The 17,416-nt window shown below is 41.3% G+C and overlaps 1 protein-coding gene across 1 annotated transcript in view; it reads right to left on the minus strand.

Annotated features, from left to right (window-relative positions):
• Positions 1 to 17,416, minus strand: part of SORCS1 (sortilin related VPS10 domain containing receptor 1) — a 673,129-nt gene that overhangs the window by 206,173 nt on the left and 449,540 nt on the right. The window contains exons 10-13 of the mRNA XM_045164209.1: positions 10,295 to 10,441; positions 2,712 to 2,814; positions 2,378 to 2,454; positions 71 to 162 (exon numbers count right to left, since the gene is read on the minus strand). Coding sequence (XP_045020144.1) covers positions 71 to 162; positions 2,378 to 2,454; positions 2,712 to 2,814; positions 10,295 to 10,441 — 419 coding nt within the window. The remainder of the gene's footprint in view (positions 1 to 70; positions 163 to 2,377; positions 2,455 to 2,711; positions 2,815 to 10,294; positions 10,442 to 17,416) is intronic.

The raw sequence follows: 17,416 nt of genomic DNA on the forward strand, positions 1-17,416 counted from the left end.
GACTTAGACTGGTCTTAGCTGTGTGCAACCAGTCCTGGATACAGGATTTAGGGGCAACAGGTGCCTTTACCAGAGATGTCGAATTGGGAGAGATGTGTGCTTCATAGCAACCAGGACTCCACCTTGATCCAGATACAAAACACTGTGCTCTTCTTCAAAGATCTGGAAGAAGAAAAACACATACACAGCAAACCCCCCATACACACACATCCAGGGTTCAGAGAATTAGCCTTCATTTGAGGAAAATAATCTCTCCATGAGCCCCCATGATAGAACTGGGCTCCCCCAAATCTGTGGAGAGACACAGTTATGAACAGTGCTTCCCCAGGTGCGTGACATGTGCCACTGGAGTTCCAAAAAATGATTTTAGGTGCTCCACAAGAGAAATTTAAATAATAACTAAGAGTCATGTGTTCATATTTCTATTCCTGTCATTTTGTGGTGAGCTCTGTTGGGTTCCATTTATGATTATGTTGACATTTGTGCAACTGTTACATTGGGTCACATCTTTAGGTCAGAGAAACCTTGGAGACACACTATTCCAATACTCTCATTTTCACAGATGAGAAAACTAAGGTTTAGAAAGAAGTGGTGACTTGCCTAGGACCAGGTAGACGATAATGGATGATGCCAGGACGGGGCGAATGACAGTGTCCTTTCCACATGCAATTACTTCAAAGTGTCCAAGTGTTACAGGGGACAGATGTTCCTGTTCAACTCACGGATTCTCTAGCCAGTCATAGAGCAATTCTGATCAAAACGAAATCCTACCTTTGGGTACATTGTCATTGGGTCTCTCTCTGTATGTGGAGAGAGGAATCTGAGGTCAAATGAAGACTGGCTAGAGACAATTTCTAAGTCCTCTCCATACGAGATGCATCTTGATTTCTCACAGTCACTCTGTTAGTATAGCCTTGTCTGTGATTACACCATAGACATAATTGTTTCCACTCTGTCTACTTCTTACATTCAAAATGTACCCAGGACTATAGGAGAGACTTATTTGCTTTGTTTGGGATGTTACAAGGAAAAAAATGTGACCCTGGCTCTCTAACTATTGTCCATAGGAAGCTTAATAATGCACGTTCCTATATATATCCATGGAGAAGGAAATGGCAACCCACTTGAGCATTCTTGTTCGGCAAATTCCATGGACAGAGGAGCCTGGAGGGCTACAGTCCATGGGATTGCGAAGAGTTGGCCACGACTGAGTGACTGAGCATATATATCTTCAAGATGAAAACCCCTGGAATTTCTTAAGCAAGTTTCTTTCCTGCCCCACTCTTCTCAAAACATGTGAATCACAGTGCAGATCTATGAAGCTAGGAGAAGGTAACTAGACCGTAACATGGACATCTTTGCCTCAAATTTAAAGCGCAGTGTTCTCACTGCTGTGTGATTACCTGTGCATTAGATTTCAATTTATGGTGCTAGTTATTGTATGATAATTAAATGTCAGTGGCTTATTAAAACATATTTATTGAAGTGTAACAACCAAGCATTAGGCACCTATTTTGTTAGGACTGCTAAACCTCATTAAGCGCCTGTTTTATAAGCTAGGAGTATCTAATTTTCATTCAGAAGAAAGAGGAAGCATTTAAGCTAAACACACTGGTTGAAAGTGATTCCATTCCTACTTTCCTGAACATATGCACCCTGATGGTTATTACTCTGTCTTCTGCATATGAGCTTTAAACATCTCAGAGCACCACCTGGGTAATGGCTTTTTCTGAATCACTGCATTCTCCTCTATTCTGACTTCAAGGCAAGAGGAATTTACGGAGGCAACCCGGCATTAGATAGGTAATCTCCCTTCCAGGCTTCATGTTCCCTACACAATAAACTCTCTAGATTTCCCGCTTTCTTTTAAGGGGAAAATTCAGTCATATCTAATTTTGTTTCATTGTTACTTATAAACTTTCTTACATATAGGCTGTGATAAAGTGTCATTTTTTTAGGACTTTCCTGGTGGCTCAGATGGTAAAGAATCCTCCTACAGTGCAGGAGACCCAGGTTTGAACCCTTGGTTGGGAAGATCCCCTGGAGAAAGGCATGGTAACCCACTCTAGTATTCTTGCCTAGAGTATCTCATGGACAGAGGAGCCTGGCAGACTACAGTCTATAGAGTTGCACAGAGTCGGACATGATGAAAGTGACTGAGCATGCATGCAAAGGCTCACTTATCACACAAAGAAATCAAATTTCATAAATATTTGCTGAACTCAGAACTTTTGTAAGCCATGCATAAAACAAATAAGGGAATAAACACATTGAGAAGCTTTAGGATTTATGTGTGACTAAGTTCCCAGAACTGAAACAATCTGGACAATTTTTAACACATTTAAACACCAGCAACTTAACCAGGATACTTTCTTACCTGTCTCCAAGTGTTTCCCGCATCTGAAGAAACAAACATGCTGATGTCACTGTCTGACAACTCAGAACCTATATTACCTGGAGAGAGCACATCGCCATTAGTGAAGAGAACTTTCTGCAAAAGCTAACGACGGGCCGTGCTGGCAGCGTGCTCTGCCTGAGGTGGATTTCGACTGCAAACACTCTATCTGAGCAGGGTTTTTCAGCATACTTGCTTCAGGGTCAGTGTCTTTCAAAAATAGTTTTAGCTTGCTCATTAAGTTCCAAGCACAGCTACTGGGCTTCTTAAAATAAATACAATTTATAGCAATGAGCAGACCAGGCAAGCTGCTTACCTGAAGCCACTATGATGCTGGGGGCTGTGTCTCTGCTGGCGATGATCCCTGATGTGTAGGGATTCTCAGAGACCTTAAGGTGAAGGTGTAGGGAGCAATAGGGCTGAGAAGAGGAGAAATGAGGATCATGAAAGTACACCATCTAAATGGTCATTTAAAATTCAGATTCAGAGCTCCTATCCATTCATTCAACCATCCCACCCATCCATCCAGCCATCCATGAACCCATCCATCCCCCCGTATTTCATTCCACAGATGTCTGGTGCCCACTAAGTATAAGACAGCTGCCAAACTGTTGAAGGAGAGAGCACTTTCATTTCAAGTCTAGTCTACTGATATAACTGCCATTTGGCCATTCGACAAACATTTTAATACTTTATCTGCAAAACATGTGGTGTAGTTTTATGAAAGACTTAACACTGACTAAAGTTTGGTCTCTGCCACTGAGGAATATACAATTTAAGATCTTTCTATTGATTACCATAAAGGAATATATTTTAACAGCCATGAGATAAGAACAGACAAAATATGAAATTCTAGGGGAGAGGAGCCTACATTTAACTTCGGTTGAGGGGAAATTTCAAGGAGAAAATGGCGACTGGGGCAAAGGTGGGTAGGATTTGAATTGCAGATGAGATGCTCAGAGGGATAAAAGATATTTCGGGTCTGAGTAATATCAGTAACAAAGAAAAGGAGCAGAAGAGTGGAGCTGTAATACAACAGGTAGTTGGGTAAGACCAATGAGGAGAAATGGGGTTTGAGATTGGACGGAAAGTACAGCCAGGCTGGAGGTGCTCTGAAGAAGTCACTTGGCATCTCTTAGTCATATGAAGCCTTGGTCTCAGTTCTGTAGAAGAAGCTGTATGACATGTGGAACTGTCTTTACATCCGCCAGACAACTGACATAGTGTCTGTGTAAGGGTATTATCAGATTCAGTGTAATTCAACATAGAAGTTCTTGTAGATGAAACACACAAGTGACAACAATTTAAACGAAAATTTAAGGGACTTGTTTGTGCATACAAAACTCCATCAAGTTTTCAGATGAAGATATCAACAGTTTTCAAAAAAAAAACCAAACAGGATACTAAATCTCACACAAATTTCATTTAAAATCGCTCTTGTACTGAATCAAAAATAACGACGTTTGTGACTGAATCCACGTCACTTTTCATCTCTCAGGAAGATTGTTTTCTAATCTTATCGACTTGAGTTTTTGAAATCACCAATGTACCTCTGTTATTACTTTCATTCTGCTCTGTAAGTCTCAGCCAGCAGATATTCGGAGAGCGACAGAGATGCAGTGATTACATTTAGATGGGATAGAGTAAATGACAAACTAAAAATGAAACTCAGAAGTAAAAGCAGCCAAGACCCTGGTGAAATGACACAATGGGTCACAATAGGGTATTTCCATCACTGCCAACAGAGGGAGTAAACTCCCAAGGAATGATGACCATAATAAATGGTTGGCTTTGCATAAAAATTTCATGTACAGCTTTCAAAAATGGAATTCTTACTCTGCAATGTTCCATAAGGGTAAAAAGACCACCCCTGTAAGAAGAAACAGTCAGACCCCAAAACTTGGCTGTCTTTTGTCCAAGAGGAAGATTAGTGAGGGTATTGCATGCTACAGAGGCCCCAAGGAAGTGCTGACCAACACTCAGGCAGATGCTGAGACAGGATAACCAGAGGTGTCAAACCATGTGTCCATGAAAATGTTCCTGACAACTGCAACCTATCAGATCTTGCTTTCTCTGATTTACCACAGCTTATTTTACCACGCACAATCCTGGATCGTGGCATCAAGTATGCAGAGTTTTATCGCCCTAAGAGATACACTCGACAAATAAAGAGAAAACATCAAGTACTACTTTACAGCTTCTGTAAAATCTCACATAGAATCTAAAAAAGACAATCAATAAACACTTGAAATATCAGGCAGCACTTTCAAGCTAGGGCATGAAAGATCTTACTTTACTGTTCTACTCAGAACAATGTCAGAAGTACATGGGCTTAGGTATTATTATAAACCACATTACCAGAGAAACGTGAGAATCTCCATGGTATTCAAAGAAATGATTACTACTATACTTAGACACAGGGGCTTAGTGGATGGCCTTTTGTACCAACAGAGCAGGATAGCCCTGGCCTATCAAACAAGAGAGCACCCAGGTGGCAATCTTAAGTCAGCCACTGGTCACACACGTCATAACCCCCCAGTCCGAAAGACTGTGAGACTAAGTTGCCACCTGACCCAGGGATTATTTATGAGAGAGCACTTGCCATTACATTGGAAAGAGGGCATTTTCAATTGGTCATTTCAGCACTGCTCTGTTGCTATGGCTTTCGGAGGCCTGAGAAAAATTATTTTGGGAAGAAAGGACACCAGTTCCTGCAGTAGCAGCAACATTACAAACGATCTTTCTCGTGTACTTTTTTTTCCCTCACTTGCACATTTGTAGTACTGGATTGCCCCCAACTGGTACAAGGAAAATATTCTATGGTTTTTTTCCCTTTCTTCCTTTTTTTTTCAAGAAAGTTACATAGTCCACATTGCAGAAAAAAGATGTTAAGTGATTCATCTTCACTTTTTAAACTTAAACATTTACACTTGAACAGTTTGGGATATTTATTAAGGTGAGGTCACCAAAGATTGATAGAGAGGTTATTACAATGTCTCTCAAACCACTGCAAACTCATGGAAAACATGAGACAAGGCATTCCAGTTCTTAGGCACATTTTGCCCAGGCAGGGGGCACTTTGTCCATTTCTGCCTTCCTGCCTTCTTTTCTCCCATTAGGGAACATATACTGATTATCTTTCCAGTTCAGTTCAGTGGCTCAGTCATGTCCAACAATTTGCAACCCCATGGACTGCAGCATGAGTTATCTCTAATTTAGTATGAGTTAAAACACAGCTTATCCCAAAGACCTTTATCTGTTTCCCTTCACTTCTCATATTAAAAATCTACAAAACTGGAATCATCATGATCTAGGAGCTGACCTATAAAAACAGAGGGACCAACACATGTGTTTGGAAGCTGCCTGTGGTTCTGACTCACACACAGGCATAAGGAATGGAGTATCACCAGCTGGTCAATACCAGGAGCAACTAGATCCTTAGTCGTCAATCTTTCTGGGGTCAAGTACAGATTTTGAAATTCTGATGCAAACTGAGGAGTCTTTCCCAAGAAAAGTGCACAAAGGAAGCACACACAAAGGTTTGCATTCAAATCCAGGGAGCTCACATGCTCTTGAAGAATACCGCGGACCTCTAGACCCCAATCACCTTCCTTTGGCTTTATTCTTGTATTTCTTATTTTAACCAACAAAATCCTTTGGCCACTGCAAGTGTTCAGTAAATGCCTGTTGAAGTCAATTGATCTACGAATGAATTGCTGTCTTCCTGGCACTGTGGGTGAGCAGCAGAGAAGGGTTAAATGATCCAAGACATCCACACACACAAGACATCCTACACACACACTTGTACAGTTTCTGATCTTGAGTTGGAGCATGGGATCCATTGAAGTTTTTGTCAGGAGTCAGGGACAAAGAAGAGGGTGGCCCCAGCCAGCTGGCTGGGTGGAGGGCATTCAGCACTGCTGAATATGGAAAGTGGCAACCAGTGCAGAGGAGCAGGAAGCAGGGTCGAGTCTCCTGGGGCAGCTGCAGCTTAGCTCCAGTAGGAAGCTGCCAACTGAACCCATCGAGAAGGCATGGTTTCTCTCCATGAAACACTAGGCTGTCCCTTGGGGCCCAAGGATTTGTCACAGGCTCAGCTCACATTTTGCCTCTAAGGAGCCCAATCCTGAGGTTCTGCAGTCAGGTGGACCATGACCTATAACACGCCATCTAACTGTACAATGTGGTCTTCAGGGGAAAGAAATCCCAGCTGAGCCCTCCAGGAAATCAATCTAAAAGTCCTAAAAATGCAGCCCAGATTACCCTGGATGTCTTATTCCTATATAATGTATTTTACCAGGAACATTCCATTTGGGGCTGCAATTCTAAACTTGTTCCACATTTGCAACAGCCCTGCTGGAAAAAAAAAAAAAAATCTCTTTTCTAATCACTAGGCTGTGTTTCCAGTGACACTGTCACTTTCCAAGTATTCACAATCTAAAATCTCTTTTTATCTCCTCTCTGTTACCAGTTCCCAAACCTAAGGAAGTTTTTAACAGTCTGGGTCTCCTCTGTGCCTTGGCAGAGTTGTATAATTTTTGTTGTTGTTTCTTCTTCCTTTTTTAATTTTCTTCTCCTCATTCTACTGCCTGTTTTCTAAAGCTCAGATTTAAAGTACATTAAATAATAGGATTAAAGAGGGAGGAAGGCCAAAGACTCATGGGTACCGTATATCTATATCTCCTTCATTGATTTTTCCTCAGTCTTAATGAGCCTAGTGATTCTGTTAACTGTGGGGTCAACTGGTGCACATGAACTTCAGAAGGTGGCTATTATAACAAATTTTTCAGTGTGACTATCAATGTTAAGGAAAGGCTTCCACTAAAGTCCAACTATGAGACTCAAACATCTGTCCATGGCATGTCCACCTGAAACAAAGACAACACTCTCCACAACACAAATATTAAGCACCCACCATGTGTCAAGTATGGCTCCTGAGCTAACTCTTCGGAGTGACCAAAAAGAGCAACATGGTCCCTATGCTTGTGGAGCTCACAGTGAGTGGGAGGCGATATACTAGCAAGTCAACAGATGCATGTGCTGATTTCAGAGTGAGAAAGATCCTGAATAAAAAAGAAATTGGACCAAGTGCAGTTTCAGAGGATGCTCAAGAAAGCTCCTGAGATGGAAGGTTCTCAAACAAGGATCTGAATGCCAAGAAAAAGTCATACTAGAAGAAGGGCATTTTAAGAGATATAATATAATGGCAGATACAGAGCCTAAAACATAAAAGAGTGCAGTGAGCTAATGGTATGGAAAGGCGTGATCTCTTCCCTCACCATGGCCGATGTGTAAGGAAAGAGCGAGTCTGGAGACCAGGCAGGAGAAGTGGACAGGGGCCAGACCATGCGGAATCTTGCAGGCAACAGTCAAGTATCTGAATTTCATTCCATCTGAATTAGAAAGTCATTAGAAGGTTAAGTAAAGGAGGGACATGGTCTGAATTTTTATAGTTTAAGTTGACACCTTTATGTAAAATTTTAGAAAAGAACAATCTAATCTCTCACGAAAGAAAGCAAATCAGAGGTTGTCTAGGGCCCAGGGTGTGGGTACTGACTGTGAAGAGGCACAGAGCAATTTTTTAGAGTGATTAAAATGTTGTATCTTGACTGTGGTAGCCATTACATGGGTCTATACATTTGTCAAGATTTATCACTAAACTCTTAAAACGCTTTTATGTATGCATATTTCAACTCAATGAAGTTGGATTTAAGGGGGAAAAAAGGTAGCATTGGCTGCTATGGTGAGATGAAATTGCCAGGTAGAGACAGTGTAGGGACAGGGAGGAATGACGATGCTTGTATTAGGACGTCTCAGTGGAGATGGGGATGTAAGGTGATACGGCATTTATAATTCAGAAGCACAACGGTTAGAGTTCCTAACTCTGGGCTGGGAGAGGAGCAAGGAATGTCTCACGAAATGCTTTGTGTAAGAGGCATTTCTAATGGTTCATTTATGATGCCAGAGCACCCAGGAAAGCCTCTTTAGGTGATACAGTTGACTTTTTCTCATGGGCATTCAGTCATCAACATGCATGATGGGATGGAAGACAGCATTAAGCCACTGGGACATCTCCTGCATCTTTGTCTTCAACTTGAACAGCTGAATGAGGAAGGTGGGCATGTTTTTAAAATGCTACTTGCCTTATAAATAGCCAGTGGGAATTTCCTGTATGACTCAGGGAACTCAAACTGGCGCTCTGTAATAATCTAGAGGGGTGGGAATGGGTGGGAGGTGGGAGGAAAATTCAAGACGGAGAGGACATAATGTACACCTATGGTTAATTCATGTTGATGCATGACTGGAATCAAACCAATACTGAAAACCAATCATCAATCAATTAAAAATAAATAAATATTTTTAAGTGCTATATGCCTTGCATAGAGTAGGCATTCAATACATAACTGCTACATTCACTTACTCTGTAACTGGATTTGTGTACTGAGTAACAACTGGCTTTTCTCCCCTGTAAGTTGCCACTAATAGGGATATAAGCTGAGTGGGAGGCAGAATTTCAGACTGCTTCCCCTGATACATGATGACGACTGCGATATCCTCTGCAGCTAATAAGGTCAAGCTATGGCTGTGACATCTTCTCCACTGGGAGGGTGACCTGCCTGCAGCTGTAGGAGATGAACCTGCAAAGTGACTGCTCAGACTTCATGGGACAGAAGGAAGCATGCTCAGTGGGCATAACATTAAATAAAGCTGGGATTGTTTGGTGGGTGTGAATAATTGGTATATATCAAGTCCTTCTTACTAAAACTAAGAGGTCTCTTCTCTAGCTTTACAGACTGCTCTCTCCCTTTTATGAATTTAAATGAAACTTTGGATTTGTTTTCTAGAAATTAGCATTTAATGATATATTATTTTACAATTAACCCCTGCCTCCCCTCCTTCATTCACTCAGTATCAAATTCATGTGTCAAGTAAAGGGCAGGTATCATAAATACTAAAAAAAGTAGGATGTGACCTTATAATCATTCACTCATTAATCTATTCTCTCTCAAGTAGACAGCAAACTCCTTGAAGACAAGACACATTTGTGATTCTTCTCTTGGACACCATCATATAATCAAATACAAAATAATTTGATCTAATCTATTTACTGCCCCAATGCTACACAAGTTTTTACAAGCCATATTTCAAAGCAGGGGTCAAAAAATTTGTTTTTAAGGGTCACATAATAAATATCTCATTGATGGACCACACAGTTTCTCATGGCTACTCAACTCTGCCACTGTAAAGCAAAAGTATCCATAGACAATATACAGGTGGATAAGCATGACTATGTTCCAATATAATTTTATTTAAAAAACAAGCAGTGGGCTAGATTTGCCCCACAGACCATAGTTTATCAATACCAGCTTTATATAATGACATAAATGAATGGAACATATTATAAAGAGTACCGATTAAGGATTTAAATCAGTGGTCCTTACCTTTGTTTGAGGCATAAATTTCTCTGAAAATATGAATAAGCATGTCCACTGGAAAATACACTTACACAATTCTGCATTCAGTCCACCAACTTTACAGCTGAATTTATGTGTCATTAGATCCTTAACAGGTTATTCATGGGAAAGTAAGGGTATCTTTTCCCACCACAACTGGAAACTATCATACTCTCACTTAAACTACAATATGTGGTCCTTATCAGAAATTGGACAGCAACTGAACATCCTTGGAAATAAGAAAGAACCTTACTTATGTTTTCTTATGGCTTTGGTCCACAAGCAGCAAAGCTGTGACTCTTTCCTATAACCACCTTCACACCCTTCCCCATCCACTCCTGCTCATCAGTTGAGCAAGGAGCCCTGGGCCCACGTGCACCTGCTTATTGGCCTCCGTCTCCAGCCCTCACTACGTGGGGCATTTCACCCCCATATGAAGACTCACCAGCAGGCAGTGCACAGGGTCCCCTCTTAGGTCTGTGTCTGGAGCCTGCAGCAAACGCCAGTCTCTGCCTTTGTTGTATGTGATGAAAGTCTTCACTTGGTTGTCAATCTTCTTGTTAGCCAAGAACATTCCCTTTATCCCTGCTACCTGGGAAAAATTGACATGGCTGAAAAATACCTCAATTTGAGAAGAAATGTAATTATTGTACTTAAAAAAGAAACCGGGCTATCAAATTCAACTGTGATCACTTGTCTTGAAGGAATGAGAGTGAGGGTTGTGCTTCGTATGACTCCCCGGGCTGTGGGAGACAATGCAATAGCCCCATGCCCCCTATGCTTGGGCAATCCCAATGCAAGCTTGACAGTCTTCCTATCTCCTCTAAGGTAGGTTGACAGTAGCTTACAGCTGCCTAGAGATAAACTGATGCTGTTGGTTCTGTGCTTGGCAAATGATAAACAAACAGGGGGTACAATACTTTGGCCACCTGATACGAAGCACTGGCTCACTGGAAAAGACCCTGATTCTGGGAAAGATTGAAGGCAAAAGCAGAAGAGGGTGGCAAAGGATGAGATGGTTAGAAAGCATCACCAACTCAATGGACATGAATTTGAGCAAACTCCAGGAAATAGTGGAGAACAGAGGAGCCTGGCATGCTATAGTCCATGGGGTCGCCAAGAGTCAGACAAGACTTAGCGACTTAACAATGACAACTTTTATTTTATTTTAGGCAAGCACTCAAGTCTTAAATACTTTATCTTCTTTAGTTATTGCAATAGTCCTTTTGGGTAAATATCACTTACTTTATTTCACAAATGAGGAAACTGAGGCTTATTCAGGTAAAGTGAGTTGCCCAGGATCACAACACCTAATGTCATATAGATGGTAAGTGCTAGCCCAAGGATTTTAACCCAGAGCTCTGTGGTTTCACAGCCCCTGCCCTTAATTATGTAATCACTGCACTATTCATAGCCTTGGGCAATTAAAAGAGATCAGTACAAACTCTGGATCCAATGTCTATCACTATTTTTTTTCTGTAAAAGATCTATTAAACTACCAAAATACATTAAGCAAAAGAGAACAGCTTTTAAACATAAAGAAGTAGGTTTTCCTAAATTGTCAAACAATTCCTCCTCAATTTCTATAATACTATTAATCCTACCATAAACAGCCCTTATTATTTATTTGACTCTGCAAACATGATTACTTTTTCTCTTTTATATCTTAGGAAAGACGCAACAATAAAGAAGTTGTCAAAACTGTGCAGGAACAAATCATTAATTGTGCGCCATATTTTTCACATGTTTTAGAATTAAACATATTTATGCATAATTGACTCTACTTTAAACTATAACAATCCAGGAAAACTTGGTAGTGAGAAAAGGGTCTGAAATGTGTTGACAGGTGCATTCTAACATTCTGCAAAGGTTATCTCATTTAATCCTCACAAAAGCCAAGGAGATACAGCCTCATCTGAGGATAAGGGAATAGAAACTTAGATTAAGTGGCTTTCTGGAGCACAGGCAGAGAGTAAGTGAATAAGCTAGAAAGAATACCTGAACCCATTTAACTTAACTCAGGTCCTTTATCTGACTTCCCTTGTATATTATAATATGAAAAATTTAAGCAGAAGGATGAAACCATGGTATCAGTCCTTGCCATGTACAAAACACTAAACCCAGTCCTTTTTAGGTAAAACCTCCAATATTCGCTATAAACCTGCACAGCACATCATCCTGTTTCAACAGATGAGGAAACAGGCATAAATGAAATCTAATTGCTGAGGATAACAAAGACTTGGGGTTCACACCCAAATCTGTTAGACTTCTGACATTCTTTCAGCAAATACGGCTCTGACTTTGTCAATTCAAAGAGGCTGGGCTTCTATCAATAGAACACGCACGTTTTGCCTTTGCTTTTGACACAGTCAAACCTCATTAGTTCGTACCTGCTGTTTTGGCATCTGGGATAATTTAGAGTTGAGCCAACTTTGTACTCTTTTGCAACAACAAGTTTGTTAAGCAAATAAATGGTATAAATGAGTTGCTGGGGGGAATACTTTGAACTACTTAGGAAAACAAGCTTCATTTGGGGCCTGTAACAGTAGCCAGAATACTTTTTTACACACTGTGGATCCTCCACAAATGTGGAAGATGTAAATTTCAAGGAATACTCTACCTCTTAACAATGGTATGTTAACTGCAAACAACATTTATTTATTCACTACACCGGCTCCATAAGGATTACACACCAGGGAAGCCCATGTTGGTCTTGCATATGTTCGAGAGGCTGTTACATATTTAAATGACACTATACTGACAATTCTTTAAAGCTTTGATTTCATAAATCAGAATTTTCCCACAGTTGTACCTGTCTTCCCTCCATAGCAGTACAATGCAGTACAATAGCAGTACAGACAATGCAACACTCGAAGTTTATAGGACATGGAGAAGGAAAAAAAAAACATTACCTATTCCAGTAGTTCCCTTGCCGTTTCCCGCCCCGTTCCTCTTTTGGCCCAGGTGTCAGAGCAGGGCTACGCGTGTTTAGAAGCTGGTGCATTTGATTTGCAGAAGCGGGGGACTTTATTGGCCCCTGATTGTCTGGCTTTATCAAATGCCTCTAGAGCTTTGTAATTCATCTCTGGCAACCTGGCCTTCAGGTTTATCTTGAGGAGTACAAACTTAGCAAAGCCAGGGGGATGTATCACAATAAAGGATAGAGCTGAAGAAGGTCTGCTTATTTTCCTCTGTGGCCAAGGCACTTAATCCGGGAAAATCCCATTTGGAGTGTATTTTTATTTTATTTGTGTATCTGTTTATTAGGCTTCTTGGGCTTGGTCTGCAGAGATGGTCAGCCTTGCCTGCTGTTAGGTTTTTGTGCCACTCATGGTTCCTTTTCCCTGAGCCTGAGAAGCCCACCTGCCTGTCTCAGTGCATGCCTGTTATGAGGTCTCGTTATGTTTCTAGAACTTCTACCCTCTTACTGTAGACTCTGGATACCAAGGGAGCAGTATTAGTACCCAAAATGTGGAATATGTGTGTACATGTGTGTATATGTGTGTACATATATGCATATATGTATTAGTGTGTGTGTGTGTGTCTAAGGTCTAGGTTTCTGCTGAGGATGAGGGTACACATTTTTGTTTCCAAACAACTCCCTCTGCATTCACATCATGAGCCCATTTGTGCACTGGGGTGGGCTGTGGTGGGATGATAGGGCAGGTTGCGGGGTGGAGGGTGGACCAGTATTCCCACTGAAGCATGCCTTCACGTAGACACGGAGGTCAGGAAGACGCACCTATGGAGATGGCACACCCCGCTGCTGGCAGTCTGCCTCCCTTCAGGGAAGAGCTGCTATTACCTCTTCTGCCTGTCTCAATTCTGCACAAAGACGCTGAGTATGTTGAGAAGCCACTTTTATTTCTTTGTCATATGGGGGAATATGATACCAAAAGTTTCAAAGTTATTTAGTCATTATTTCTTATTCTCTAACATCCTACAAGCCAAAAATACCACGTTGACTGGATTTTTCAACATGAAGTGTCAGAGTTCAAACCTCAAGACAACACAAAGCCCTGCCCTCAGGATATCAGCCTCCAAGTGCCACCTTTACTTCTCTTCTCTTCCTTTTTTGATCATGAAGGCTACCCCCACTCCCTGGGACAGCATCCCAACGCTGATCTCTCCCTACCATTCCTTCAAGACCCAGCTCAGTAAGTCTTTACCAGAAACCAGAACCTCTCTTTTAATCCTGACTGTCCCCAACTCTTCTTCTCTGTCCTTCAATATGTCTCTCACACAGATGGTACCTACATCTTGGTTCTCAACAACCGTGTAAGCTTCTCAAGGGCACTGGTCTTCCTGGAAATGTGTCTGGTACTCCTCAAACTTCTTACCACATGTGAATTCTTCCTAGCTTCTCCTGTCATCTTGCACATCATCATGTCTCACTTGGGTATAACTTCTGGATTATCATTCAATCCACCATATTCTCTCACTGAAATTGATAATGGAAAATCACTTTATACAAGAAGTGCTACTTTTGTTTTTAGTAAAATAGGTAGTAAGAATTCTGCATTAAAAGAGAGAGCAAATTCATAGTGCCCCAAATTGATGAAATACTTAAGAAATGTCAGACATGACATGAAAGGCTTTTTGCAAGCAAGTGCACATCCATCCCTCCATGCAGTGTAAGTGGCAGACTCATTGCATCCTCATTCTACACACGCAAGAACCAAATACCGGATGGGGCCAATCACTCTAAGGCCATTCCCCCAAGAACCTTGGGAATGCACTCCACATCAGTGTGTCTGACTTGAGAACCCAAGAACCTAACCCTTTGGCAATACTAGTTCTTCAAACTTCTCTCTCATCCTGAGAGAAATGTTATATGTAGATATTACAGGAAATTGCTTTTCATTCATTCTTCAGTACATGTACTCAGTAGTTGCTCAATTAATATTTTTAATATCCATCACTTATGCATTCTAGGTACCAGGAAAATAGCACCTAGAATGTCTAAGGAAGTGTACATTCACTCTGCAGGTTTTTTTTGAGAGTCAAAATATGCCAGGTCCTGGGACTTAGATTTCTTTAGTGATTTTAATAAAGAACTCCAGATATCTCCTTTGTTTCTTAATATTCCTCCTTAGAAGGTGCTCTTCTACCCCAAATCTTTCATACATTCCACATGGTGGCCATGTTAGAAAGATTCCCACACAGGAAATTTTGCTTATTTCCCTGATGCTGGCTGGGAGCTGATTCTTCCCATCCTCTCTATCTCAGACTTTAATTATGAATCTGAAATATCAAACTTAGAAGAGAATTTAAAAAATGAATAAATGACAATGGTGGGAAAGAGAACATACTGCCACCATTATGTCTTTGGAGACAGGATATTTTTTGTTCTAAAGAGAGGATCCCAGCCAGGAGAGACACATACCCAGCAAGTGCCTTTGTCATCAGAGAACCCACTGCCAACAAAGGCTAAGTATTTTTTCCTTCCCTGTTGTCTTGGTCAGGCAGCACTCACCTACCCAGGGAGAGAATCACCTTAAATAATTAGAGGGTATATTCTATGTCTTGCAATAACTATGTCCTAAATGGGAGAGGAATTTTCTTCCCTACCTCTTATGCTGGATTGTAAGAGGTAGTCTTTTCCCAAGAATCAAGGTGTAGCTACATCATCAGAATTGTGGAGCTTTCTCTTTTGGAGAGAGGTGCTCATAACATCAGAGAAGGCAATGGCACCCCACTCCAGTACTCTTGCCTGGCAAATCCCATGGACGGAGGAGCCTGGTAGGCTGCAGTCCGTGGGGTCGCTAAGAGTTGGACAGGACTGAGCGACTTCACTTTCACTTTTCACTTTCATGCACTGGAGAAGGAAATGGCAACCCACTCCAGTGTTCTTGCCTGGAGAATCCCAGGGACGGGGGCCTGGTGGGCTGCCATCTATGGGGTCGCACAGAGTCGGACACTACTGAAGTGACTTAGCAGCAGCAGCAGCAGCTCATAACATACAGAAGACACTATGTGTGTAACAAAATGCACCGCTCACCAGTTACATCTGTCATACCGCCCACTGTGCCTCACTCATGCATGCATACATTCTGTGCATTCTGAATTCGCAGCCAGGTGGCTACATTCTCAACACAACCCCTTCTGCTTGTCTGGGATGAACTGTCATTGTCCATTACACCAAAGGGCTCGCCATCATCATTAATTAGTATCCCCTTCCCAGAGGAGGGAGGATATTGCCCAGAGCTGTCAGACTCCGTATCATCATCCACTCCAGACAGATATACCAGGAACCATGTGTCTCAGACACACTCATCGCAGCTCTTTTGCTCCGGCCACCATCAAGCCTGCTGTCTTCTGTGACCTGCTCCACATGGTGCCCCTGGAGAATTTGTGCTCCTCAGGAATGACAGAATCTTAGGACACTTGTTTCTAGGATTCTCTTGCATGAACACATCCACCAGGCAAAAGTGGGAGTTTCGGGATAACATAAGGGTGAATTTGCTTAAACTGTAGGCTCAGGACTTGGTTTAGTAAATGGTGAACAGGTCCAAAGCCATCATCTGTTGATTCTGTTTATGTTGGCTTTTTCCCAGACCATTTTCTTCTTCCCGTCTGATCTCTTCTATAGGTATAGTCTAATATGATTTATGCTGCTCTCTAATGGGCTTCTATGTTATGGTTACTACTTGGCCACAATCAAATAGAAGCCTGAATGCTGATCTTTCTGGAGACACACAATAGTTTCTAGTTAAAAGATTGCACACTCTAGAATGCAGATCCTAATCCTGACACTTATGAGCTTTGTAATCTTATAAAAAATGATTGCATTTTCTCTGCCTCCATTTACTTATAAACAAGAGTGATGATTCCAGTCCCTGTGTCATAAAGTTAATATACAGATTGAATGAGATAATTTAAAAGCTTCTTTATAATGTATCTAAATGGTATTCCAAATATTATCTATTTACTGTGATCTTTCTTCAACAAAAATCACTACCCAGCATTTTTGTTCTGAGGCCAACTTTCCTGACTCACATCTTGACTCTTCATGAATGGGGTCCATGGCAATGGTTACCTCACATTGAGGGGAATTTTTGGTATTTCAATAACTAAACCATGTAAGATAGGGCCCCAACACTTTGTCCCCAACATTTCCCTATCTCAACACATACATACACATGGTTCTGGTGTAGAGAGAACCGCATTTGTTGTAAGGTTCCAAGGAGAGAGTAAATAAAATGATTGTTTTTCATGAGAACTGTGCCTCCCTCTGCATTTCCCACATAGACTCACCAACAATACATATGCCTGATACACAGACTCATCACACAGTCATATTACACAGTTCACCTCGGCTAACATAATTTAAACAGCACATGAGAACAGCAGGTGATCAGCATGTAGAGGCCAAGAATGCATGTCATCTTCCTCTGTCACCCCCAAAACATGAGCAGATGTGCATTCTATATATTCTATCTCTGTCACCCCCACCTGGCATGTTGCTCATCTCTCCTCCTTATTAATTCATTTATGGATTTTCTTACTTCTCATTTATCTCTAACCACTGATCATTCATTGTCATTCTACTGGGAAATTCATGCTG

Source organism: Bubalus bubalis, chromosome 23 (genome assembly GCF_019923935.1).
Source record: "Bubalus bubalis isolate 160015118507 breed Murrah chromosome 23, NDDB_SH_1, whole genome shotgun sequence".
NCBI classification, from domain to species: Eukaryota; Metazoa; Chordata; class Mammalia; order Artiodactyla; family Bovidae; genus Bubalus; species Bubalus bubalis.